The sequence below is a fragment of the Heloderma suspectum genome, chromosome 11 (assembly GCF_057233095.1).
Source record: "Heloderma suspectum isolate Gila_16-S chromosome 11, 16-S_ref, whole genome shotgun sequence".
In the NCBI taxonomy this organism is placed as follows: domain Eukaryota; kingdom Metazoa; phylum Chordata; class Lepidosauria; order Squamata; family Helodermatidae; genus Heloderma; species Heloderma suspectum.
This window is the reverse complement of record NC_139468.1, coordinates 43,462,435-43,488,533: the sequence shown is the minus strand read 5'-3', so window position 1 is coordinate 43,488,533 and position 26,099 is coordinate 43,462,435. Positions and strand designations below refer to the sequence as shown.

Here is a 26,099-nt window from a genome sequence, read left to right as displayed (position 1 = left end):
TGGCTATCAGGGACATTCAGATCTTTCCTGTATAGTTCTTCTGTGTATTCTTTCCACCTCTTCTGAATCTCATCTGCTTCTGTTAGGTCCCTGCCTTCTTTGTCCTTTATCATGCCCGTCTTTGCACAAAACGTTCCCTTGAGATCTCCAATTTTCTTGAAGAGATCTCTAGTCTTTCCCATTCTGTTGTTTTCCTCGATTTCTTTGCATTGTTCATTTAAGAAGGCCTTCTTGTCTCTCCTTGCTATTCTCTGGAACTCTGCATTCAGTTGGGTATATCTTCCCCTTTCTCCCTTGCTTTTCGCTTCCCTTCTTTCGTGAGCTACTTGGAAAGCCTCGTCAGACAGCCTCTTGGCTTTCTTGCATTTCTTTTTCTTTGGGATGGATTTCGTTGCTGCCTCCTGAACAATGTTACGGACCTCTGTCCATAGTTCCTCAGGCACTCTGTCTATCAGGTCTAATCCCTGAAATCTATTCCTCACCTCCACTGTATATTCATCAGGGATATGATTTAGGTCATACCTGAACGGTTTAGTGGTTTTCCCGACGTTCTTCAATTTCAGCCGAAATTTTGCAAGAAGCAGCTCATGATCTGAGCCACAGTCAGCTCCAGGTCTTGTTTTTACTGACTGTATGGAGCTTCTCCATCTTTGGCTGCAAAGGACATAATCAATCTGATTTCGATATTGACCATCTGGTGACGTCCATGTGTAGAGTCGCCTCTTGTGCTGTTGGAAAAGAGTGTTTGCTATGATCAGCATGTTCTCTTGGCAAAACTCTATTAGCTTTTGTCCTGCTTCATTTTGTACACCAAGGCCATGCCTGCCTGTTATCCCGCTGATTTCTTGACTTCCTACTTTAGCATTCCAATCCCCTATGATGAAGAGGACATCTTTTTTTGGTGTTAGTTCTAGAAGGTGTTGTAGGTCTTCATAGAACCGATCAACCTCAGCTTCTTCGGCCTCAGTGGTTGGGGCATAGACTTGAATTACTGTGATGTTGAATGGTTTGCCTTGGATTCGTACTGAGATCATTCTATCATTTTTAAGATTGTACCCCAGTACTGCTTTTCCCACCCTTTTGTTGACTATGAGTGCTACTCCATTTCTTCTAAGGGATTCTTGCCCACAATAGTAGATATGATGGTCACCTGAATTAAATTCGCCCATGCCTGTCCATTTGAGTTCGCTGATTCCCAAGATGTCGATGTTCAATCTTGCCATCTCATGTTTGACCACCTCCAGCTTACCTTGATTCACTGATCTGACATTCCAGGTTCCTAAACAATATTGTTCTTTACAGCATCGGATTTTCTTTTCACCATGGCACTGGCTACCAATCTATTTCTGGGCCTATTTCAAGGTGCTGGAAAGCCGTAAAAGGGCCCAAGACCAGAATAGCTTAAATCCTCCTGTGTGAAACTGCCTGCCTTCTAAGATCAGCTGGGGAGCTGCTTCCACGTGTCCCGCCTGTATCTGAGGCACACATCTGACAGGAACACAGACAGCGAGAGCCTCCTCAGGGCTGTGCCCATGTTGTGAGACTCCCTGCCCCAAGAGATGCATCTGCCGTCTGCCTTGCATTTTTTTTGAAGATACATTGATCTTCAATGTTGGTGTTTAAACTACCTGGTTAGTTCTTTTGTCTTTATCACCGCCCAGTCTGCATTTAGATTGTTTTTAAATTGGTTTTATGATATATTTGATTGTTTGTTTTTACAGTTTTATGGATTTTATGTTGTTAGCTGCCTTGGGAACCTGTATACAGGGGGATATGAAGTAGCTTTAAAAAATAATAAATAATCAGTCTTTTAAAGTCACACCTGCTGCACAGGAGCCTGACCAGCCAGGTGGCTGCATCCAGCTATTAGGGTCCCAGAGGATCCTTTCCCCAGTCAGCTGTTTCGTGGCCTCCGTGAGCCAGTCACATTCTGCCCAACAGCAGCTGGCTAGGGCAGCTTCAGGGTCTTCTGAATCTGGCTGTGCTTTGCTGATGATCTCACAGTCTGATGGGAGACGGGCAACTTGGCCTGTAACTGATAGGCTTAGATCCATTCCGAACTGGATGTAAAGTGTGTGTGAACTTCCTTCACCTTTTTGAAAGCTGGACCAGTTTCCCTTTCCCCACCCCTTAGCATTGCCTGACCTGCTGATGGAAGCAAGGGGAGGTCAGGGCCCCGGCAAGTAGCCTGGTGAAAAACACAACACACCCAGCAGCTTCGCCTTCAGCTCAGTGCCTCCGCTGTTGGTGCAGCTGGTGCGGCTGGCTCGTGCAAGAGCAGAACACTCAAATCAACAACACACAGACCTGCAGGCCCCTGTTCCTGGGGCTGCAACTGCATGGAGGGCATGACACACTACCCTGGAGAGACTCCCACGGGTGCCTCTCTCGTGTGACTGAAAGCCTGTGCTCAGCTGAGAGCAGCCTAGGGTATGCCATACATAGAAATGGAAGAACACATCAGCCAGCCAAACCCACAGAAGGTCTGAGAAACAGGCATTGAACTTGGCCATGTTCAGCTCATCCCAGCTGCATTAGTTTCATGCCATCCGTGGGATTAGTGTGCCTCAGTCGGAGAAAGGCGAGCAGAGCCAGCATCTTGTGGCTGGGTTTGCTACTTGATTGCATTCTCAGCTGCCAGGAACTAGAACAAGCACTTCTTCTGCGGCTGGCTTGCGAAGCATGGCTCTCTCCTAAAAAACAGCTCCACATCAAATTGATCACGTCTTATCAATGGCTACTGTAAAAATGAACACCGAATTGACCTAAGGCTTGAAGACCTAAGGAAGGATTTCAGTGGGGAGCACAGCTACATACCTTGCATGGATGTGGGTCAACCCCATACGTCTCCAAGGTCTGAGCTTTCCTTAAAAAGTTTAATTCTGATGTAGCTGGTGTCTGACCACTGGAAGAGAGAAAAATGGAGAAAAGCATGACCATCATTTGGAATCAACATATTCCCAGTTCCCATTAACAGTTCAGGAGTACCAATTTCTAGGAGGAAGAAAAATAGACCAAGAACTTACAAAACCATCTCCATTTGTTCCTGCCACAGAAATACCATGCCGGTGGAATTTCTGCCTGTCATGTGGCTGATAAAGGACAGCATGTGTCAAGAAAAAAAGAGCATGGTGCAGCCCTAAGCAGTCCTGGGCCACAGTGTGGCTCCTCCACCAGATTTCTGCCCCTGGCCCACCTGTGGTCTGCCCCTGTCCCTCTGCTTTCGTAGGCGAGCAGTGTGTGCACAAAGTACATTGGAAAAGAGCCAGAGCAGTGGAGCAGATCAAGTTCTGCTGGGTTTGCATGTAAGGAACCCAGGCCACTTGGGCCTTTAAGACTCCCTGGCGGCCCCGCAGTTCTGAAGCAGTGTGTAAGAGCGCTACAATGGCCACAAGGAGCAGACACCATAACACTTGCATGGTCAAGAAGCAACAGTAAGAACCAGACATGGAACAACCGATTGGTTCAAAATTGGGAAAGGAGTACGACAAGGCTGCATATTGTCACCCTGCTTATTTAACTTATATGCAGAGTACATCATGAGAAACGCCGGGTTGGATGAATCACAGGTCGGAATTAAGATTGCTGGGAGAATTATCAACAACCTCAGATACGCAGACGATACCACCCTAATGGCAGAAAGCGAAGAGGAACTCAAGAGCTCTTGTTGAGGGTAAAAGTGGAGAGTGCAAAAGCTGGTTTGAAACCCAACATTAAAAAAACTAAGATCATGGCATCTGGCCCCATCACTTCCTGGTATATAGAAGGGGAAGACATGGAAGCAGTGACAGATTTTACTTTCTTGGGCTCCAAGATCACCGCAGATGGTGACTGTAGCCATGAAATTAAAAGACGCTTGCTCCTTGGGAGGAAAGCTATGGCAAACCTAGACAGCATAGTAAGAAGCAGAGACATCACCTTGCCGACAAAGGTCCGTACAATCAAAGCTATGGTTTTCCCAGTAGCAACGTATGGCTGTGAGAGCTGGACTATAAGGAAGGCTGAGAGCCAAAGAATTCGAACTGTGGTGCTGGAGAAGACTCGTACGGGTCCCTTGGACTGCAAGGAGGTCAAATCAGTCCATCCTAAAGGAAATCGACCCTGACTGCTCATTGGAAGGACAGATATTGAAGTTGAAGCTCAAATATTTTTATATTCAAATATTAAGTACCACAGGTACTTAAGGCGGGGTTGCCAGAGGCAGCGCCTCGGCGTCGCGCCAAGTGCGACGCTAAGTGCGCACTTAGCGTCGCACTTGGAGTCGCGTAGGACCTGAAGATCTACCCACCTGCCTTTCCAGAGACACCAGCAGTCACAATACCAGCAGCAAATAGCAGCAGCAGCAGAGGGCAGCAGCTTTAAAGACAAGGGGAAGGGGCAAACGTGGACTATCTGCTCCTTCTTAGCTGCTGTTCTCTTTTATCTCTTCTATATTCTTTTAAACTGTTGTGTATTTTATATCTTAATATTTTAATATGTGCCTGGGAGGACTATTGGGCAACTCAGGGGGTGGGGGAGGTGCCACCATAACTGTGGTCACGGGCAGGGGGAGGTATGGCGTTGGGGGATTAACAGGCCAGCTGAGGAGAAGAGGGGCTAGACATCTTACAGCTGTCCCCTCTTCTGGTTCTTCCCCCAACCTGATGGTTCCTGGCAGCCTTACTAGTTTGCCCTCGGGTCTGGTGGTGCTGCTGCTGAATGCCAGGTCGGCCCAAAATAAGACCTCCCTCATCCATGATTTGATTGTGGATGAGGGGGCTGACCTGGCATGTATTACTGAGACCTGGGTGGGGGAACTGGGAGGGGTCACTCTCTCCCAGCTGTGCCCTCCTGGGTACTCGGTGCAGCACCAACACCGACTTGAGGGTCGGGGAGGGGGGGTTGCCGTGGTCTATAGGAATTCAATCTCCCTCTCCAGGCTTCCTGCTCATTCGAGTGCAGATCTTGAGTGTTTGTACCTTGTGTTGGGTACCCGGGACAGACTGGGGATTCTGTTGGTGTACCGCCCACCCCGCTGCCCATCAGACTCCCTGCCTGAGCTGACGGAGGTGGTCTCGGACTTGGTGTTGAGGACCCCCAGGATGATGGTCCTGGGGGATTTCAACTTCCATGCCGAGGCCGCTGTATCCGGGGCGGCTCAGGACTTCATGGCCGCCATGACAACCATGGGGCTGTCCCAACATGTCATCGGCCCAACGCGTATAAAAGGACACACGCTTGATCTGGTTTTCTCGACTGGGCAGGTGGATGGTGATCTGAAAGTGGAGGAATTAACATCTGTCCCTTTGTCATGGTCAGATCACTTCCTGCTGAGGTTTAGACTCCTGGCGGCCTTTCCCCTCTGCAAGGGTGGGGGACCTATTAAAATGGTCCGCCCCCGGAGATTAATGGATTCCGATGGATTCCAGAGGGCTCTGGGGGATTTTCCTGCTGGTATGGCTGGTGCTCCTGTCGAAGCCCAGGTCGCTCTGTGGAATGCAGAGATGACTCGGGCGGTTGACACGATCGCGCCCAAGCGCCCTCTCCCTCTGAGCAGAGCCCGGCCAGCTCCTTGGTATACACCTGAGCTGAGGGCCATGAAGCAGGAGGGGAGACGGCTAGAACGCAGGTGGAGGAAAACTCGTGCTGAGTCTGACCGAACACAGGTAAGAGCCCACTATCGAGCCTACTCTGTGGCGGTGAGGGTGGCAAAGAGGCAGTTCTTTTCCACCAGCATTGCACCTTCTCAGTGTCGTCCAGCGGAGCTTTTCCGAGTGGTTCGCGGCCTGTTACATTCTGGGCCAGGGAGAGAGACGGTGGAACCCTCGGTAGCACGCTGTCACAAGTTTGCGCGGCTATTTGAGGATAAAGTCGCTCAGATTCGTCATGAATTGGACACCACCATTAATGCAGTTCCATTGGTAGAGGCGTTCAGAGCACCGTCTGGTCCAGTTTTATTGGATGAGTTTCAGTTACTGAGGCCTGAGGATGCGGACAAGGTGCTTGGCCAAGTCCGATCGACCACTTGTGTGCTTGACCCTTGCCCTTCATGGCTTATTAAATCAAACAAGGAGGGGTTGTCCGGCTGGGTCCAGGAGGTTGTAAATTCCTCCTTGAGAGAGGGAGTGGTGCCTGCTGCTTTAAAAGAGGCAGTAATTAGACCACTCCTGAAAAAGCCTAACCTGGACCCAGAGGATGTTAACAATTATAGGCCAGTGGCCAACATCCCCTTCCTGGGCAAGGTGCTTGAGCAGGTGGTTGTAGGACAGCTCCAGGCACTGTTGAATGAAACGGATTATCTAGATCCATTTCAATCGGGCTTCAGGCCTGGTTTTGGAACGGAAACTGCCTTGGTCGCCCTGTGGGATGACCTCTGCAGGGAGAGGGACAGGGGGAGTGCGACCCTGTTGATTCTCCTGGACCTCTCAGCGGCTTTCGATACCATCGACCATGGTATCCTTCTGGATAGGTTGTCTGGGTTGGGAGTTGGAGGCACTGCACTACAGTGGTTCCGCTCCTACTTGGATGGCCGATTACAGAAGGTGGTGCTGGGGGATTATTGCTCTGTGCCATGGCAATTGTGCCATGGGGTTCCACAGGGCTCTATTTTATCCCCCATGCTGTTTAACATCTACATGAAACCGCTGGGGGAGGTTATCCGGAGGTGTGGGCTGAGGTGCCATCAATATGCGGATGACACCCAGCTCTACCTCTCTTTCTCATCAAACCCAGGTGAGGCAGTGGCTGTTCTGAACCAGTGCCTGGGCACGGTAATGGACTGGATGAGGGCTAATAAACTGAAACTCAATCCAGACAAGACGGAGGTACTGTTAGTGGGTGGTTCATCTGCCCGGCTAGGTGATATTCAACCTGTCCTGGCGGGGGTTGCACTCCCCCTAAAGGATCAGGTTCGTAGTTTGGGGGTGCTCTTGGATCCAGAACTGTCACTTGAGGCACAGGTGAACTCAGTGGCACGGAGCACTTTTTATCAGCTTAGGCTGGTATACTAACTACACCCTTATCTGGACAGAGATAGCCTAGCTACAGTTATCCATGCTCTGATAACTTCTCGTCTGGATTACTGCAATGCGTTATACGTGGGGCTGCCTTTGAAAACGGTCCGGAAACTTCAGCTGGTCCAAAATAGGGCAGCAAGATTGTTAACAGGGACTGGCCTGCGAGCTCATATTACGCCAGTACTTTTCCAGCTGCACTGGCTGCCAGTCCATTTCCGGGCCTGATTCAAAGTGCTGGTGTTAACATTCAAAGCCCTTAACGGCTTGGGGCCAGGTTACCTGAAGGATCGCCTCCTCCCAGATGTGCCTGCCCGGACCTTAAGATCATCATCAGCGGCCCTTCTCCGTGAGCCCCTGCCAAAGGAAGTGAGGCGGGTGGCTACTAGGAGGAGGGCTTTTTCTGCTGTGGCACCCCGGCTCTGGAATGACCTCCCTAGTGAGGTTCGCCTGGCGCCTACATTGTACTCCTTTCGGCGCCAGGTGAAGACCTTTTTATTTTCCCAGGCATTTTAGCTTTCTAAATTTTTATCTTTGCTGTTTTAAATCTGTATTTTAAACTCCTGTACTGCTGCTAGGTTTTATTGTGGTTGTATTGTTATATTGTGGTTTTAATGTTCTATATATTTTAAATGGTTTTATTGTGTGTTGTTTGGTTTTAATTTTTGTGAACCGCCCAGAGAGCTTCGGCTATTGGGCGGTATAGAAATGAAATAAATAAAATAAAATAAAAATAAATATTTTGGCCACCTAATGCGAAGAGAAAACTCCCAGGAAAAGACCCTGATGCTGGGAAAGATTGAAGGCAAAAGGAGAAGGGGACGGCAGAGGATGAGATGGCTAGACAGCATCACCGATGCAATGAAGATGAACTTGAGCACACTCTGGGAGACAGGAAGGCCTGGCGTGCTATGGTCCATGGGGTCACAAAGAGTCAGACACGACTTAGCGACTGAACAACATCCCAGTTACATCTCTAAACTAAAGCAATTACTCTTCACATTGTATACAAGTCCCTGCTGCTCAGTTACCCAGTAGATAGTGACAGACTGTCAATTCATAGTATGTTTTAGGCTGAATTTAGTCCCAGTGGTAAAACTGGAGTAACTGGACTCTTATCTTATCCAGTTTACCGGTGACCCCAGGGTAAGGAGAGGGGGTAAACATCCTCCAAAGGACATCAGACTGATATCTACATAACCTCCTCTTTTAATTATTCCAAGGTCAAGACTTCTCTCTTTCAAATCCCAGCAAGCAGGACAAAGGAGACTTCAGGGCTGGACTCTGATTTGGGCCTTTTTCCCAGTATGCAGAGTTTCTTTTGTCATGAATTTTCATTGTGTGACTAACAATAGAAGCCTAACAACAGAATAATAGAAGTACAAGGGTCCAGGCTAAACACAACTGCAGAAGTCACCTGAGCTCAATTTTGTGGATCTCTGCAATTTTCCTTTCCAGCTTTTCTGAATGCTTGGGGAAAAACTGGAATTTGGAGCTGTAACCCTCAGGGTGCTTTCCAGGGTCATAATCACCAATCTCCGCTGAAGGAAGGAAGGAAGGAAGGAAGGGGGAGAGAGAGAGAGACAGAAAGGTCAGCAATGATTATTTGACAGGTTGCACACAAGGACTTTCCTTTTCCTTTTAGCGAACAGAGCAAGTCAAACCTTTGGTCCACCTATCCAGATATTACTAACTACCTGGACTGGCAATGGCTCCCCAAGGCCCCAGGGCAGAGAGAGGGGACTTCCCTAGCCATGCTATGCATGATCCTGGGACTCAGCTTAAGCCTTTCCATTCTGGTCTTGCACTTTAACAATTGCAAGAGGCTGGGGGACAGCAGCCAGTTTGTGTTGGTAACCAAAGGACCATTTATTGGGCCCAGGTTACAGCTGCATTGCAACCAAGGGGCAGAAGGGATGTGTCCACGCAGCTGAGATGGTGATGTCAGTTCTAATTCCTGCTCTGAATGCCAGGGCAGTCTGGAAGCCGGAGCCCAACACACCATCAGGATGACATTTCTTCTATGCCTGGTGCAGTGGTCTGTTGTGACCGAAATGATATAATCAGTACTTACCATGAAAAGCAAATGGGCCTTGTCAAGGGGCATTACCTTGAAGGACACAGGCAGCTAACAGAGCAGCATCTGATGTCTTGCACAGGAGGCGGCCATGATAGAGATCTCTTTTGATCTGCAAGAAGACGAGATACCTGACGAGAGAACCACAGCAAACAGGGAATTAGTGCCTTTGCTTACATCCAGGCCAGAATAACTTCCACATGAAGCTTCAACAAGGAGCACACGCTTCATGGCAAATCCTTTCCCATGGATTCCATTTGCAGGAGTTTAGTGATGACCTCTTTTTGACAAAAGATCATTACTAGCCATTCTCCAGCTAGTATTTGTATTCAGGGTTTGACTGAGATGGTGTTAGCTTTCTGCTGTCTTACCAAAGTGCTCTAGGCACTGTAAACAAGGCCAGGATCTCTTCTCGATCATCCCAGAGTGCAGGACACAGAATAATGGGCTCAAATGACAGGAAGCCAGATTCCAGGATCATGCCCTTAATGAATTAATTCAACTGCAGATTAAACCATGGAGTTTTATCACTGCTCTGCCTTACCAAATTAGTCCTCAAACATGCCATAGCACTTTGGAAGCTCTTTCTGATTTTATGTGGGCTTTCCAGGAAATAAATAATTCATCTGCATCTTTAATAGGCAGAAACTATTATCTTTGTTAAGTAAACCTGAAAACAGCACTTGAGTTAAGAAACTATCAGACTTACTTTAACTAGAGATGATTGATTGATTGCATTTATATCCTGCCTTTTTTCCTCTTGCAAGGAACCCAAGGCAGCTTACATTATCCTCCTCCTCTCCATTTTATCCTCACAACAACAACCCTGTGAGGTAGGTTGGGCTGAGAGTCTGTGACTGGCCCAAAGTCACCAGTGATCTTCCATGGCCGAGTGGGGATTAGAACCCAGATCTCCCAGCTCCCAGTCCAACACTCTCACCACTACACCACACTGGCTCTTAGAGATTTCACTGATAAATGGCATAACATTTAACTGAAAGAAAATTTCTTAGCAATGGTCAGGCTGTTGGTTCCTACTTGCGAATTTGTTTCATGCTCTGACTTTCCAGCCAAGAAGAGTTGAAGCATGACGTGAATTAACTTCTAAATAAGGGAGCTAAAATTAGATTTCCCCCCATTTTAAATCTCCTGCCTATAAGAAAAATAAATTGCTGGGTTGCAAGGATGGAAAAAAAATAATCCAATTCCTCTTCACCTGCATGAGGAAGATATGCCAAGTGGCAATGAAGCAGTTAGATGATACGGAAGCCATATTATTCGGAAGCCAACCCAGTGTGCCTGCCTGGCTTCGCTTCCTCAGCAACTCAGTGTCTTCCTCAGCATTCTATGATTGCAAAGATGTGTTTTGATGGCCTTAAGTTGTCAGGATCTTATTGTCTCCCTGAATAAATGTCTGGATGGGATTTCAATTCGCCTTATAATCTTTGATGACTGTGAAGGCGCTGACCGCTGAGCATTCCAGATTAGTATATGGTATGTCAGCTTAACGACAGACACAGTTATTGGCCATTTCACAGTTATTGGCCATTTCACATTTAAATTCAGGCCCGATGGACGCACAATGCAGCAGTTGCTGAAACAAGTCTTCAACATGAAGTCCGCAAGCCTCAGCCTGGGATTCCGAGGAGAACTGGGCTCGACATGCCTTCAGATGAGCACCAACACCCAGCTGCTATCAACCAAGTTGCACCCAAGACAGGGGTTCACATGGATAAGCTGTAAACTTGTAAACTGGCTGGACTTCCTCAGCAACTGCCTTCTTCTATGTGGAAAGAGCTGGACTCACCAACTTTGCTGAGATTTAAACCTCCCTGCCCAGTGCACTGCACTGGGGATGAAAAGCAGGCCTCCTCTGATCCTCAGCTGATCTGTGCCAAACAGGTGAGGGGTGGAGAGGGCCTGATCCAGCTCCCAGCAGAGGTGCTGGCTTGAGGAGCACTCCTTGAGCTGGTGGCTCAGTCAGGAGCTGGCTTTGGTCCTTTCCAGGCTTCGCCTGTCGTGAGGGGTGGGTGAAGCCCCGGGCCAGTGCCTCGAGGAGAGGGCTTTGAGGTACTGATAGGAGCTGACTTTGCCTATCCCTCACCTTCCCCAATTGAGGAAAGGAGAGGGGGGAGCAGAGACAGCTGAACACTCCTTGAGGCTGCATTCTTGAGGAGTACCCCTTGAGGCCATGGCTCAGTCAGGAGCTGTTCTTCTGTCCCCTCTCTTACTCTGGGGGGAGGGGCCTCAGGAATGGGAGGGGCCTCACCAGAGGCCTTTATGGGCCTGCTGGGAAAGCCTGGTGGGGCGAATTTGGCCCACAGGCCGGAGGTTCCCCATCCTTGTTGTAAAGATACCAAGTGTCATCTTCCCAGCATGCTTGGAAGATGGTTAGAATATAGGTCCTGATAAGCAAGCCACAGCTATTTACAGAGATTTTAAAAATCCCATCAAGATTTAAGAGCAGCTTTACAACCAAGTTGGCAGAAGCCTTTGTGAAGAATGCCTGTGTTTTTCTGCTTCTCAAACCATCACTAGATCATTTACACACACAATTCTCAGTCTGGGAAGAAAGAATTCACTCTCCATCATTTATTAACAATCAGAAAATCAGACTCGGTACAATGGGATGCTGTCAAGAGATCAAGATGTCCTGGCTGGAAAATAACTGAGTCTGCATTTTTGCATTCAGGAAAACTTTATTTCCTTATTTGCTTATTTGCTTCCCAGTTAAGGCTCCATAAAGCCCTCATTCTAGAAAGTTACAACTTCATGAAAATCCTGGACTGTCTTTTGCAAACATAATATTGGTGATAGATTTTCAGTGCTGCAGGATGGGCTGGCGGACTAGCAGATGCTTGCTTCTTCCTGAGGCTGCAGCCCATGAGAGAAATGTTGTTTCTTTGGAGACAGCACTTGATGGGAAGGACCATAGGACAGGACAAAGGAGGAAGGGGGCCTTCCATCCAACCCCACCCCCCACCGCTGCCTCAAACCTTCCACCCTCTACCAATGTTTGCATCTTATATTCTGTGATAACAGGAATATTTCTTGGACACAACATTAAACAAGACAACTTCAAGAGTCAAAAATATACCAGGAATCATCCACAGCATTACCAGTTCTGTGACAGGCAGATTGTCCTGGACCAGGACTCCAAACCCTCATCCTCAGAGGATCCTGATTCATTGCCTTCGGAGTTAATGGGAGAGGACTCGGCCAAGGAAGGGCATCACAAGACTTCCATCTCCCCAGTACCCAGTTCTCCAGAAAGACATCAGCGATCGGCTCCCCTGCATCCAGAGGATGTTGTATTACCATCCTCAGACTCTGAGGACTCGGGCCATGAGGACACTAGCATGCTACAGCCACTCCTACATCATCGCAGCCTGAGATTGCTGAAGCAGGACAGGCCCCTTTAAGAGACCAAGCCTCAGTCAGCAGGGAGGTGGAGCCAACCATCCTAAATTTAACTACACTCTTATTTAAGCCTCAGTCTCTATGTGCTCCTTGTTGGAGCATCATACAGACAAGCCTGTCTGGCTTCCACTTGGAGCTTTCAATGGTGCTGATCTGTTCCTGTTCCTGAAACCTGACCTTGCTGGAAAAAAACAATCCATAGGCCTCACCAGCACCTAAGCAATGCTAAGCCGTCATCAAAGCAGAGGCATAACAGAAGACATATATGCAATGGATACAGCATTCCTCCTTATTGCAGCTTCACAATGGTGGGAACTGTGCATAACTATCCCTATCCATCAGAGATACAACCTGGTGAATTTCAGCTCAGAAGATTATCCTATGAGAAATCTTTGGGGCACATCAAACTATTCTGAAACCCTTAAATCACAGAGGCCAGAGGGGCATATGGAAAAGAACTCTACATGCAGCTCAGTTCTACTAGCAGACCATGAGGTCCGAGAGAAGAGGCTGAAATAAAATTGTTCAGCTGTGCTACTACCAAAGCCCCTTAAGAAGTGGTGCTGGAATACAAAGCCTCACAAATGGCGTGGGTGTTTCTTTCCATGTTTTGAAAATCGATTCTCTTGCACATGGATTGCTCCCTTACTCTCTCACATAAATCAGAACACTCTGGTATAGAAGTGACAGACAAAGCAAACTTCTCACAAAATGTCCAAGGATCTCCCAAGGTAGGCACCTTTTTGTGGCCAGCTCAAGAATGAAGGAAATATGCCCAGCCTTACCTAGTGATTTCCTCTTTCAGAGCAGCAGGGTCAGTGGGATAGAATTTCACCCTGAAGCACATGGTGAATGGAGGCTGTGCTGCAGAAGAGAAGAACACCATTGGATTGGTTGGGGAATCAACAGCAGCCAGCTTCAAGTAAGATCCAGGGACAATGCACAGCATGTCAGTACTGTCTCTATCTCCGCAAACATGCCCTAGATCCCATTTAGCAAAGCTAGACTTTGTTCTGGTGCAAGGGAGTGCTTTGATCTCTGCAAAGCAAAAATTAGCTCAAGCTACTGGACACCTAATAAGGAACCCGAACTGCTGAAACCAGATCTAAAGTTAATGACTCCATGATGGTCTGTGTACATACTGACAGCACAGGTCATACTTGCAGTAGAAAAAGTTAACCTGCTGTCCAGCTAGATGATGTCATCAGGACAGGGCAGCTTTGTTTCAAATTAATTGTAATAAAGCACTTGAAAACACTCTCATTTCTCTGATATGTTGTCAGAAATGAAGAATTCTGCCACTAACTACTGAGCAGAACCAGATTCTGTCAATTAAAAGCAAGCTCAGGTCTTCATCACACGGAGCTTTTATCCTGCAATGGAGATGGCTCCTTCACGGAAGTTTGCGGGCTCTTTACATGATGCCGTGACCCTGCCGTGACTCTCCTGCACTAAATGCCCTTTGTTCCATTTTTAAATAGATCGCAGCTATCAAATTACCCTGTTGTGTTCCGCTAAGAATTAAAGCGGCAAGAAGAGAAGCGAGATCCATGAAAGATAATGGAAGACTCAGATATGGGGAGAAGCTGGGGGGGGGGGGAAAGCACATGTAAGGGAGCCAGTGGTGAGCCTGCATTTAAAACAGAAGCAGAAAGCCCCGTTTTAAATGCAGGATTTTAGGCTGGTGTAGAAATGCCCTCAGTCACATTTAAAACACAGAGATGCTCAGAGAATACGAGGACGTTTGGATTCCAGATATGCAAGTTCAAGGAACTGTCCAGACAGTGCAGATCCTGGGACACCAAAGGGACCCAGAATCAAGAACACCTCAACCACATCCCTCCTGCTGATGGCACTAGATCAGGGCATGCCTCAGTTCCAGAAGTCAGACCTGTCCCAGCATTCTTAATAATACAATACTTACATCGCATTTGCTTTACAACAGACTTTGTGAATTCCAACCAGTGCTGAAATAGAGAAGAAAGAAGCTTTCAAAAGGAAAGAAGCAAAGCAAAGGACTAGCCAGAAAAACATTTGGTTTCACCAAGGGATCACTATGGGCTCACTCATACAACCGAACTGGCCATAAAACAGATGGGGCAGTGGTAGATCTCTGTAACCGTCTCACAGCGACTGTGTTTTGCTGTTCAATGAAAAGCAGCCATGGGAGGCTGCAAATTTGATTGGCAGGAGGGAAGGGATGCTCAGCTCTGCAGGGCCGAGCATCAGCTCTGCTGAGACACCAGCTCCTCCCACTCCTCCTTCCCCCATCTGTCCCTTGGCAGCAGGGCGGCCCCGCCACGAAGCAGCCTGATGTGGGCACATGAGGCGGCAGAATATGGGAAGAGTGATGAGTTGCAGGCAGCCAGCAGGACCAGGACGCGCCCGCCCGCTCGCTCGCTCCCTCCCTCCCTCGTGCCCCACCTAAGATGCTTGGGTGGCAGCTGGCTGGCTGGCCAACCCAGCTGGCGTGCCCACCGGCTTACTTTTCTGGGTGCACTTTCACTGCGACTCCCACCCATCAGCTGCTTCCACATTGTGCAGCAGCTGCAGGGTGCTTGCGAGGGGTCGGCGGAAGTATTGTGAGAGGTCCCAGAACAAACTGGGAGCAGCTGACAGGGAGGACAGGAGTGGCACTGAGGCGGGTGCAGGTATGCGCGCCAAAAAAAGGACGCGGGCGGGTGTGGCCAGTGCGGTTAGCTGGCTGCCGAGCAGACTGGGTGGGAGGGTGGGCGGTGCCCCCACAGCTGCCCCCACCAGAAGAAAAAGAAGCAGGGCAGCAGTGGCGGGGCGCGCTTCAGGCAGCAAGCTGCCTTGGGCCGGGCCTGCCTGGCAGGCATCATTCAGCACAGGACCGGATCAAGGCCATGACGAGCCCTGGGGCTGGCAGCTTGTAGCGGCCCCCCTACTCTGACCCCAGTACTGAACCCACACATGACATGTGTGCGTGCACGCGCGCGTACACACAGTCAAAGAAAGCTATTGTTTGTACAAGGTCAAAAACACGTTTTTACTACTAATTGTAGCGAAAATCATCTTCCACGCTTTCCTGGAAGAAAAAGACTAATACCTCATCCATGACAGAGAATTCAGAGACGAACACACGCTTCCAGTTAGACAGCATACAGCCCAGACACAGAAAACATGAAAACACCCACACTCAAGAAAGGGACACAGGCTCACTGACCCATTCAGACAGGGCAAGGGGAGCAGGACAGGACCACGCGCCCACCCAGCGCCAGGCTGGTCCAGGGCATTTTGCCGCCTGAGGACCAGGAGATGCCATCCACTGCTCACTGGGTGACCTTGGGCAGTCACTCCCTCTCAGCCTAAGCTACCACACAGGACTGTTGTGGGGATACAAATGTAGCCCCCGGAGGGAAGGCGGGACGCAACTGTAATGGCTGAGAGAGAGGGTCGACTAGAGGAGAGGGATGGCCTCCCGCGGCGTCATTCGCCCCGCAGCATGCGCCAGCCCAGCTTGTGAAACAGCCGGCTGGGCGCTGCATGCTGCCTGGGTGCATGCCCTCGTTGAGGCACGTGGGCACGAGCGCGAAGACGCATCCAGGAGCCCACCTGGAAAATTGCCTCCCCGGGGCCCTGGGGAGCAGCCCCAGAGACGGACACCGCCGCCTATGACTCGTACAGAACGTTCAGCATTTGAAGACATGGCCGCTCAGGCAGCCTCAAGCGCGGCCCCACCCCGAAGCCCCTCCCGAAGCCCCACACCCTCAGCAGGGGGAAATGGGCGGAGCAGCGAAGCCAGGGCCTTGCCCCAAGCTGGGGAAAGCCCTGGCAGAGCAAAGCCCGCCCCCGGAGCTTTGCCTGGTGGGAACAGCCTGTGCGGGACGAGGCTGCCTCCAGCTAGCCTTCTTGCCCGGCCCCAATGGCTTGAGGGGCCCCACCCCGGCGCCATAGATGGGCTCCCACCCCCTGACCTAATCTGGGCCACAGGTGGCTCCAGGGGGGCAAGCTGGCTCCCCAACTCACACTTGTTCCCCACCCCCGACCTAAAACGCCCATCCCGCCAGCAGACGAGATGACAACACTGGGCGAGTCTGCAGAGTTGTGTCACGCACCCCCCAGCCGCACTATGAACACAACAACCAGGGACGACTTCAGCCACAATGCTGCCCTGCCCCATTCCAGCAGCCTGTTACAGGGGTTTGGTAACTTGCAGAACTGGTGACTGCATCTGCTTGTTTTCTTCTTCCCCCCTAATCCCTTTTTCCTTTTGTGCTGTGCCTTTTATATTGCATTCTGGGAGGCTTTGCGGCTGAACAGCAAGATAAAAATGCTTTGAATACATACATTTCTTTCCATATGGGCCATTTTTCTGCTCAAAATTGGCTCCCTCCAGCTGCTGAAGGAAAAGGTATCTTTTCTCTCATGGGTGGAAAAGCAGCTGGGGGGGGGGGGGCTGGGGGGGAATGATCCAGGGGGAAAGAATTAAGCATCCTCTCTAATCAAACGTGAAACCTCCCATGACTACTTTTCATTTAAAAAATAAGTCGAGCGACTGTCAGACACATCTGCTGAGTTCGGCTCTGAGAACGTGCATGGAATGGATCCATGCAGTGTTGGGCTGTGGTTGCTTCAGCACATGGCCAGCTAATAAATGGCCTAGCCCCATGCCACTCAGCAACACTCAGACTGCTCCAGGCACTAGACATGCGTGCTGAATTGCACGGTGGGCGTACAGTGAAGCAATGGCATACCCTCTTTACCGCCCGATTCTGCTCTGGACACACAAACTCCCGTTCTCAGAGAATGTGACTAATGGCTTTTCAGCACAGCAGTGCTCAGTTGCTGCCTGGGCAGTGACAGGGGAAATCTCCTACTGTGACTTTAAGGACACCGCCCTACGGACCGCGTCCTCGCTGCTCAGAAGCCCCAAACTCGGAGGCTCCCGAGATCCTAGGCAGGGCGGGAGGAGTGGCGGAGGCGATCTTGGGCACCCTGTCCTCCAATCTCTGCTTTTTTCACTAGATGGGCTTTTCACCCTGTGTAGCGAGAGCACTTCAAAGGGGGAGGGAAGGAGGCCGGAGGAGGCTCAAGGTAAATCGTGTCCTGGCCCCTCCAGTCCCCTCCCCTCCTGCCCACCAGAACACTCCCGTGTCCCCCTCTCTGAGGCCAATTTCCTGACCCCGGAGTGGTGTGAGCGGTCAGGGGGGTCAGATCTCCGACTCCTCCTTCCGCTGCTCCTTGCCGCTGCCACCTCCGCCTTGAGGTGCAGGCATCAGGAGGCCTCGCCAGGTGACGGACTGTTCCGACCAGACTGGTGTGAGCAACATGCTATGCATCCTCCTCCTCAGAGGAGCCTAGGAACTAGTCTGACGCCTATTTGCTGAGGCGTGCCCAGTTTAGGCTTGTGAGCAGCTCCGCTGCAACTCCGAATGAGGTCATTTGCGGGGGAGGCTAAGTCCTGCCCGTGCCATCTTGACAAGCGACTCACACTGAGGGGAGGATTTCCTGCTGAGGGGAAGCAGGGCCCCACTCTGGAGGAAAGCAAGAGCCACCAAAGCTCTCCTCAACCACGACCATCAGGCACACACACTGACCGCTGCGGTTGGGAGCCCAGCGGGGGCTGTACACATTGCATTCACTCTCTGACGCGAAGCTGGTCTGGGGGCGACTAGCAACTGAATGGGAGACCGCCGGAAACCCTGTGGATGAGAGCAGGCAGGCCAAGTTCTCCACCCTAAACGCATCTTGCAAAGCAAGTAGGTCTGCGTGTAGCACGTCTGTCTGCACAGCGTGTCCATTCTGCAGAGCAAGGGGGAGTGCAGAGCACTGAAGCACCAAGGGCCACACTGGCTTTGGACACTGCCCAGGCCTGGCCTGCTGAGATCCTTCGAAGAAGATCTTTCGCTGGGACTCACCCTCTGCTTGTCTGGGTCTACAAAGCGGATCCCAAAGTAGTCTTTCTCCAGGAGGTTTAAGTGATGGCAAAGGAGGTCGAAGAGGCACTGGCCTTTGGCATCTCTCTGCAAAACAATGACATCGCATCGATCAGGGGATGGGCAAACAGCCAGGACGCCATGTGGAGAAGGCTGTTGGCAGCTGTGCCTCTTGCGACTGGCGGAGGCAGGCCTTTCCCATGCTGGATGGGGCGGAGTGTGCTGGCGTCGATCCTCAGACATCCTGGTGCACGCCGGCAAGCCAGGCGTTTAGGGGACATGCCGCCAAAATTGGGGGAAATCGGGACCTGGAGGCCATGAGAGGAGCAGCGGCCCAGCACCAAGCCAGGGGAGCCGCAGCATTAGCAGCCGAGCGAGAGCGTGCGCAGCACCTCGAGGCCCCAACACCCAGCGGATGCCCAGCAGCCCTTCACGGCTTCCTCTGCCCAGAAGGCTAAATCAAGACTTCAGCGTTCAGAAGCATTTTGCGGGGGGTCCTGATAGTTAGAGCCCTCAGTGTGGATCTCCACACTGGGCCTGAAACAGCTCCCCCAACAAACATGGCAGAATAACCTCCGCACACCTCTGGAATAAGTAACCGACAACCAATTCCTTTGCAAAACTACAGAATCAAGGCAAGAGCATTGCGTAGGGTGAGCATGTCGAATTTGATGCAGACCACCAGTGGAGACCCTGCTGCAGCTGGCGCTCGGGTTCCAGCCCTCCATGCCACTCCCCCTCCCACCTGGCGCTCAGGGGGGCTTTGTGTGTGCGTGTCTCTCAACATTCTGTGCCACTGAGTTTGTATGGGGCTGGTTTGGGGGTTCTCCTCCCCACCCCTTAGTGCTTTTTTCCTCCTAAAGATTTTTTGAGCATCTGCAAGCCTCAGGGTTATCCCAGTCTACTGCTCGCTCTCTCTCTCTCGCTCTGTCGTGTGTGTGTGTGTGTGTGTGTGTGGTTTTGGCTACATAATCATGAGCACAGGAAGACCTGAACTGGTATTCGGAGAAACAATTCACTGCGTGTGAGGAACAAACACAGTGCTGCTGCTGACTTAGTATCTGACAGCGACATCAGGACAGCCACGATCCAACTGCAAGGCTCTGCTCTGGACAGGGGGCCTATTTCCACAAGTGATTCACCCCGAGCCGGCTGCGCGTGGAGGACGTTAGGGATACACGGCATCATGGCCACCCAGCAGCCACCCCAGAGCTTACCAGGGAAAAAACGGATTTCCGGAGACTGCTTACAGTCTGATTCTTTTCCTTAATTTGGCTTGTCAGCACTTCTGTTGTGGTATACACCAACCCTCCGCATTTACTCCAGTGTGTTAGCCTTGCCTAGAGGTGTGCCTTTCACTGTGACCCTGGTCATGGGGTGTTTCCCCAATGTCTTCCCCACCGGTGTTTCCCTGATGTTTCTGCCATTTCCCCACTGGCCACTAGAGTGTTGTTTTTAATTAAAAGATTAAATCGAAACAGCGCTTTAGCGCTACATCGCGAACCAGAAGTAAGCACTCCCCATTCACCAGCCACCAACTGTATCAATGTTGGACATTTAAAGCCATTACTCTATCAGGGGCTAAGGCTTACACTACTAAAAGAGCTGTGAGATGAGGTGTACACATGAAAGTTCCCAGCCAGATTGCAGTTCTAGAGGTAGTTACTGCAGAATCCTCAGTTGCACATTTAGAAGGCATCACCATCATTTGACAGCAAAAAAAGCCCCAGTTCTCCAGCAGCACCTCTACCCCCTCTCTCACTATCACAACACTATTGCACTTTTCTTCCATCACTACGCATACCTCCTATGTCAGTAACTCGCTATCACTCTATCATTCAAACGCGAAATAGCACTAATACGCATTTGCACTATCATGCAATAGTGCTATTGCACAATAGTGCATTAGTTCAGGGAGTCCTGCTAACTTGTGCTGTAGTCAGTGAGGCTTGCTCCCAAAAGTGCACTATCACACATTTGTGCTATCACGCAATAGCACGTTTATTTAGGGGTGCCTGCTAATGCGGAAGCCCGGTATTTAGAGGGAAAGGGAAAAAAATGGGTGGCATCGGGCATAGGTCTGGGAAGTCTACTCAAAAGTAACTCCCACGGTGGTGAATAAGGCTTGTTCCTGAATTTACTGAGACTACCATTAAGCCAAAAACACTAAGTGCACCCAGGGTACATCATGTATTCATCTGGTGCAAGGCATAGCGACTCCCCTAATGGCCATGAAGCGCTATTTCCAAAGCTGCATGACTCTGCTGTTTGGTTCAAGGCTTTTCCGGAGTAATTAATGCCAGCTTCAATCCTTTGCATCATTGCCAGGGATGCTTGAGGAATTAGTGCCGTGCAAATTCCAGTGCAAACTTCCTGGACTAATTTGTGGATTGGAACAGAGTTATGCATTGCATTTCACACTTCCCCAAATTTTGCAATGCAGTTCTTTGCTCAAAAATTACCAAAATGCATATAAATATGCATATTTTAAAGTTAAATAGGTTTAGAAATGCGCACTTTGAGAGATGCATATATTGTGAGAAAATACATTGAAAAATTTGTGTTTAGGTATGAGGTTTTGTGTGCTCTGGACTGCTCTGTCCATGATCCTTGCCCACCGCAACAGGTTTGGTTGGCACCTGCCCATCCTCTCGACAAAGGATGCATCATCTTCAATCTATCCTCCTTCTCATTTTGGGGGCGGGGGCTCCACCAGGAATGTGGACCATGATGGTCACATGTTGACAGAGAAGTCACATTATTTGCCTCCCATGAAGTGAAACACCACTGAAGAGAGGACACTTGGGGGCACAGCCAGACCCCCCAGCACTGGTCAAACTTTGCTCTGTCTAGATGAGAGACACGGTTCTCATTTGCTTGAGAATGACTGCTTGAGACACGAAGGGTACCGGTGCAGCCTCGTGGCAACTCCAGGGTCCCAGCTGTGCCTGCCCTACCGTCGCTCATCGTTATGGCTTGTTCCAATCTCTCACTCACTCACACACAGACACCTCCCGCTGAGACGGAAAGTGTAGCAGATTAGAGAAAAGGGCTGAGTTTAATTTCAAGCTCCATTTGTAGTATTCACTGTTTGCCAGAGGGAGGAAAAATAAAAGGAGCAGGATCAGCTGGGGCAAAAGCAGTGTTGTCAGGCAGCGGTGGTGGCTACTACTAAGTGCAGCACTTAACCGCACAGAAGCATACAAAGCTGCCCATCCAGAGGGGGATGCAGTGCATGGAATGTTTACGGCCAGAGGCTTTCCATGCAGTCTGTGTCCAGGCCCTTAGCTATCGAGCGGCCTGCATTCCTCGCCCATGCAAGGGCCCTGCAACAGGGGAAACGCAAGTCTACTACTTTGGCCTCAGTCTCTATCTTGGCTGTCAAGTCTTGTGGAGAATTTCAGCCCTGGCCCATCTTCTTCGGTTCCTTCATCCTGTGTCAGTCTGTCATCCAATAAGAACTATAGTTTTAAACATTTGCTGCCTTTTTTTTACTGATTCACAACTTAATTAAAATGACAGTCCATACCCAGGGGATATACAGACATTCAACAACAGCAGTCTCTCTTCAACAGATAGCCCCAAAGCCTCTTTGCAAAGCACATTCAGTGCTTTGATTGCTTTACACGGTGAAAGCACCAAACAACCTTTTGCAGGGCCGAGCCCACTTGAAAATCAGAGCTTGAACCTGCAGTTAATGAACTGATTAATTGTGCTAATTAACCGATTAATGTACTTGGTTCTGCTTCTTTTCAGTTTGGCATCTAGCTTGATCATCAGGCCAGAATTCTCTCGTATGTACAAACGTGCTGCCTTAACTGGGACCAGGGCCTCCATGCCTCACACCCACCTGCCTTGTCTGCCAGCTGTGAAAGTGACTAGGCTCTGGTTTGCCCTGTGAACCAACGCAGAAACTGGAGGCCCATCCTGCCTGCACAGTCACCTCGTCGAGATTAACTGCGGCTTCTGACAGCTGGCAAGGCTTCTTTAGGAAGGCAATGCTGGGAGGTTGGGGGCCATCCCTCCATCCTGCAAGAGGGCTGAGCAAATGAGCTAGAAGGGATCAAGCAGCCACTGGCCAAGGAGCGGGGCCATGTGACTGAGGCGCTTCTGTGGCCTTAGCCACAGCTCATTTTCCAGGATCTGCTGCTGCACAATGCTAAATGTCACTGCATTTGAAAGCAAAATGGTGCTTCCAGTTTAAAGAGTCAACAAGCTGGGATTTATTTATTCATTACATAGTGCAATGGAGGTGTTGGAGTGCTTAAAAGAAGCACTCAATGCTTCTTTTATTCATATGTTTTGGAAATGCCCAATGGCTGCCTCCTTTTGGGAGGAAGTTATTGTATGGATAAATTTTGTATTGGAAAGCTCTTTAATATTTACTGATGAAAATGTTCTTTTAAATTACGTAGCTGCTTCTTGGAACGTAACACATGGTCAGCATAAAAGGATTTTTTGCGCCCTTTCGGTTGCTAAAAGACTGATACTGCAACACTGGAAAGATAAAAGCTCACCACCTATAATGCAATGGACTGAAGACTGAACAACACTGGCAACATTTGAAAGAGTGGTTGTTGTTGTTCACTCGTTCAGTCGTGTCCGACTCTCCGTGACCCCATGGACCATAGCACGCCAGGCCTTCCTGTCCTGCGCTCTCTCCCAGAGCATGCTCAAGTCCATATGCATTGCATCAGTGATGCTATCTAGCCATCTCATCCTCTGCCGTCCCCTTCTCCTTTTGCCTTCAGTCTTTCCCAGCATCAGGGTCTTTTCCAGAGAGTTTTCTCTTCGCATTAGGTGGCCAAAATATTTGAGCTTCAGCTTCACAGTATCTGTCCTTCCAATGAGCACTCAGGGTTGATTTCCTTTAGGACTGACTGATTTGACCTCCTTGCGGTCCTATAGACGTAATTTGCAAATGGACTTATATGCGGATATTTGGTCTGCTTTTACTGAAGTTTATGTGTAACCTTTTTTTTTCTTCCCTTTTTTTCTCAAATATTGTAAAGTTAGAAACTGAGGATTTTGAATATGCTGTATTTTTATTTCATTTTTTAAAGGTTTTGTAATGTTTTCAGATTGGGTTTTTTTTGTAAAAATTCACAATAAAAATTATTTTAAAAAAAACAACCACACAACCAAGCTCAGCCTGGATTCCAGCTGCCACCGCAATGACAGGCTTCCACCACATCCACATTCACTAGCTGAGCGATGTGACCTTTTGCAAACAGCAAATGAGTCTCCAAGCTTTGCAAGAACTACAGCCACAGGCATGGTAAAGAACAAGCAATGAGGGGAGATAGGGAAGTCCCCTTTCTGAAATTTCCAAAATGTGCATCCACAGGGATGAGTCTCCACTTAGTTTTCCTGGTTTTGACATCCTCCTATAGCTGACTGTCAGTCTGACAAGAAGATGACGTCAGGTCTATTACTGCCAAAATGTGCTTGACAGAAGAACATAAAAGGCATCCACATTCATGGAGCTATCAAAGTAAAATTTAACAATATGGCATCAACAAAACCAAAGAGAGGCAGCAGCTGCCTCAGTACGCAGGAAGAGCTGCTATTTGCACGAAAGCATCTAATCACAGTAATTTTTACCTCAGCAATGCTACTTCCCTGAAGGCATCACATGGCCCCTGGCAGACTCTCTCCTGGCCTGCTCCAGTCCGTGCTTTAGAAACCCAGAAACCCAGCACAGAAAACCCAGAAACCCAGCACAGAAACCCAGGCGAGGATGCCATTCAGTGCTCGGCTGCATCGACAATTGCGTTGCGATTACGAAGGGTCGGCACCAATGTCTCAAGGTTAGTCCGGCACGGCTTGTTCTTATCGCCTTGTTCTTCTACAGAGTTACTAGCTCGGCAGATCAGGGGAATGCTGTGCACATAGTACACCTTGATTTCAGCAAGGCTTTCAAAACAGTTTCCCACAATACTCTTGCTGGCAAGCTGGCAAAATGTAGCCTACGTGATGCTACTGTGAGCTGGATTTGCGGCTGGTCAATGGAGCAGACCCCCAAAGTGCTCAGCAGCTCCTTGAACTGGAGAGAAGTGACAAGTGGGAAGCTGCAGGGTTCTGCCCTGGGCCCTGTGTTGTTCATTATCTTTACACATGATTTGGATGAAGTGGGGGAGAGAGATGCTCATCAAGTATGCAGATGATGCCCAACTGAGAGGGGAAGCCAATAACTTAGAAGGCAGAAACAGGACTGAAGATGAACTTGGGGGGATGGAGAACTGGGCCAAAGCTATTTATTTGTTTATTTTCTTTATTTATTACATTTCTATCTCACCCTTTTTCCTCTTGCAAGGAAACCAAGGTAGCTGACATGGTCCCCTTCCTCTCCAATTTATTCTCACAACAATCCTACCTAGGTTAGGCTGAGCATCAGTGCCTGGCTCAAGGTCACCCAGCGAGCCTCACAGCCAAGTGAGGACTGGAACCCAAATCCCTCAAGTCCCAGTCCAACACTAAAACCACTACACCACACTGGCACCACTGCCAAAATGAATTTCAACAGAGATAAGTGTAAAATCCTACATTTGGGGTGGAAGATTCAGTTGTACAAATACAGGATGGGTGGCATGTGGCTTGAGAGCGGTACACATGAAAAGGATCTAGGGTTTTAGTAGACTCCAAGCTAAACTTGAATCAGCAGTGCAATGTAGCGGCAAAAAGGCTTTATGTGAGAAGGAATCCTTTCACTCTATTCTGCTTTGGCCAGACCTCACCTGGAGTCCCACGTCCAGTTCTGGGCACCACAGTTTAAGGAGGATATTGACAAACTGGAATATGTCCAAAGGAGGCCAGGAAAGATGGTGAGGGGCCTGGAGACGAAGTCCTGTGAAGGAAGGACTGTCACACAGATGATGGAGCAAATTTTTTGCTGCTCCAGAGGGTAGGACCCAAATCAATGGGTGTAAATTAAAAAACAGGGGAGTTTGATTTAACATTAGGAAGAAATTCCTGATGGTACAAAGTGTTTGCTGGTGGAACAAACTGTCTCAGAAGCTGGTGTGCATTCCTTCTTAGAGGTTTTTAAGCAGAGGCCAGATGGCCACCTAGCAGGGATGCTGAAGCACTGGATTTCCTGCCTTGGCAGGGGGCTGGGCTAGATGACCTTTGAGAACCCTTCCAGCTCTATGGTTCTACAGTCTCCAACATTGCCCTGTTCTTCTGCTGCAAGGAAGAGGGACAGTAATTTGAATTTCACAAGGAACCAAAGAGGGAGCCTTCACTCTTTAAAGTGAGTCTAATTTTACTTATTTATTTATTTATAAATCAGTAAATTGGGGGTTGGACTCGATGGTCTTGTAGGCCGCTTCCAACCCTACTATTCTTTGACTCTACTATTCTATGATTTCTTTATTTGTTTGTCGCCCCATAACCTAAATTCTTTGAGCAACATAGAATCAATCAGCGTAGAACCACTGTAAAACATAAATCCATACAATACAGCCCAACACTAAAGTCCAATCAAGTCCAATAAGTCTCATCGCTCTGAGCTATGAATATCCAGCTGAACTGATAGATTACAGTCAAACCATACGGGCTGGGACAAGGAGGGGGTCCCTATAGCAGGAGGAGCTAAATGCTGTATATTGAGTGTAGATGTTTGTTAGTTTGTTTTACAAGGCACTTCCTTGATCATGCTGTGATTGAGATAGCCACTGTTCCTGAGACCAACGTCTGGGAATTTCCCAC

The 26,099-nt window shown here is 49.2% G+C and overlaps 1 protein-coding gene across 3 annotated transcripts in view; it reads right to left on the bottom strand.

The window, feature by feature from the left end:
* The window catches only part of FRMD5 (FERM domain containing 5), a 225,967-nt gene that overhangs the window by 37,948 nt on the left and 161,920 nt on the right, over window positions 1-26,099 (bottom strand). For all 3 annotated transcript variants that reach the window (XM_084817685.1, XM_084817683.1, XM_084817684.1), the window contains exons 2-7: window positions 18,372-18,476; window positions 14,414-14,456; window positions 13,275-13,353; window positions 9,103-9,200; window positions 8,410-8,533; window positions 2,818-2,905 (exon numbers count right to left, since the gene is read on the bottom strand). In XM_084817685.1, the coding sequence (XP_084673811.1) occupies window positions 2,818-2,905; window positions 8,410-8,533; window positions 9,103-9,200; window positions 13,275-13,353; window positions 14,414-14,456; window positions 18,372-18,476 (537 nt within the window). The remainder of the gene's footprint in view (window positions 1-2,817; window positions 2,906-8,409; window positions 8,534-9,102; window positions 9,201-13,274; window positions 13,354-14,413; window positions 14,457-18,371; window positions 18,477-26,099) is intronic.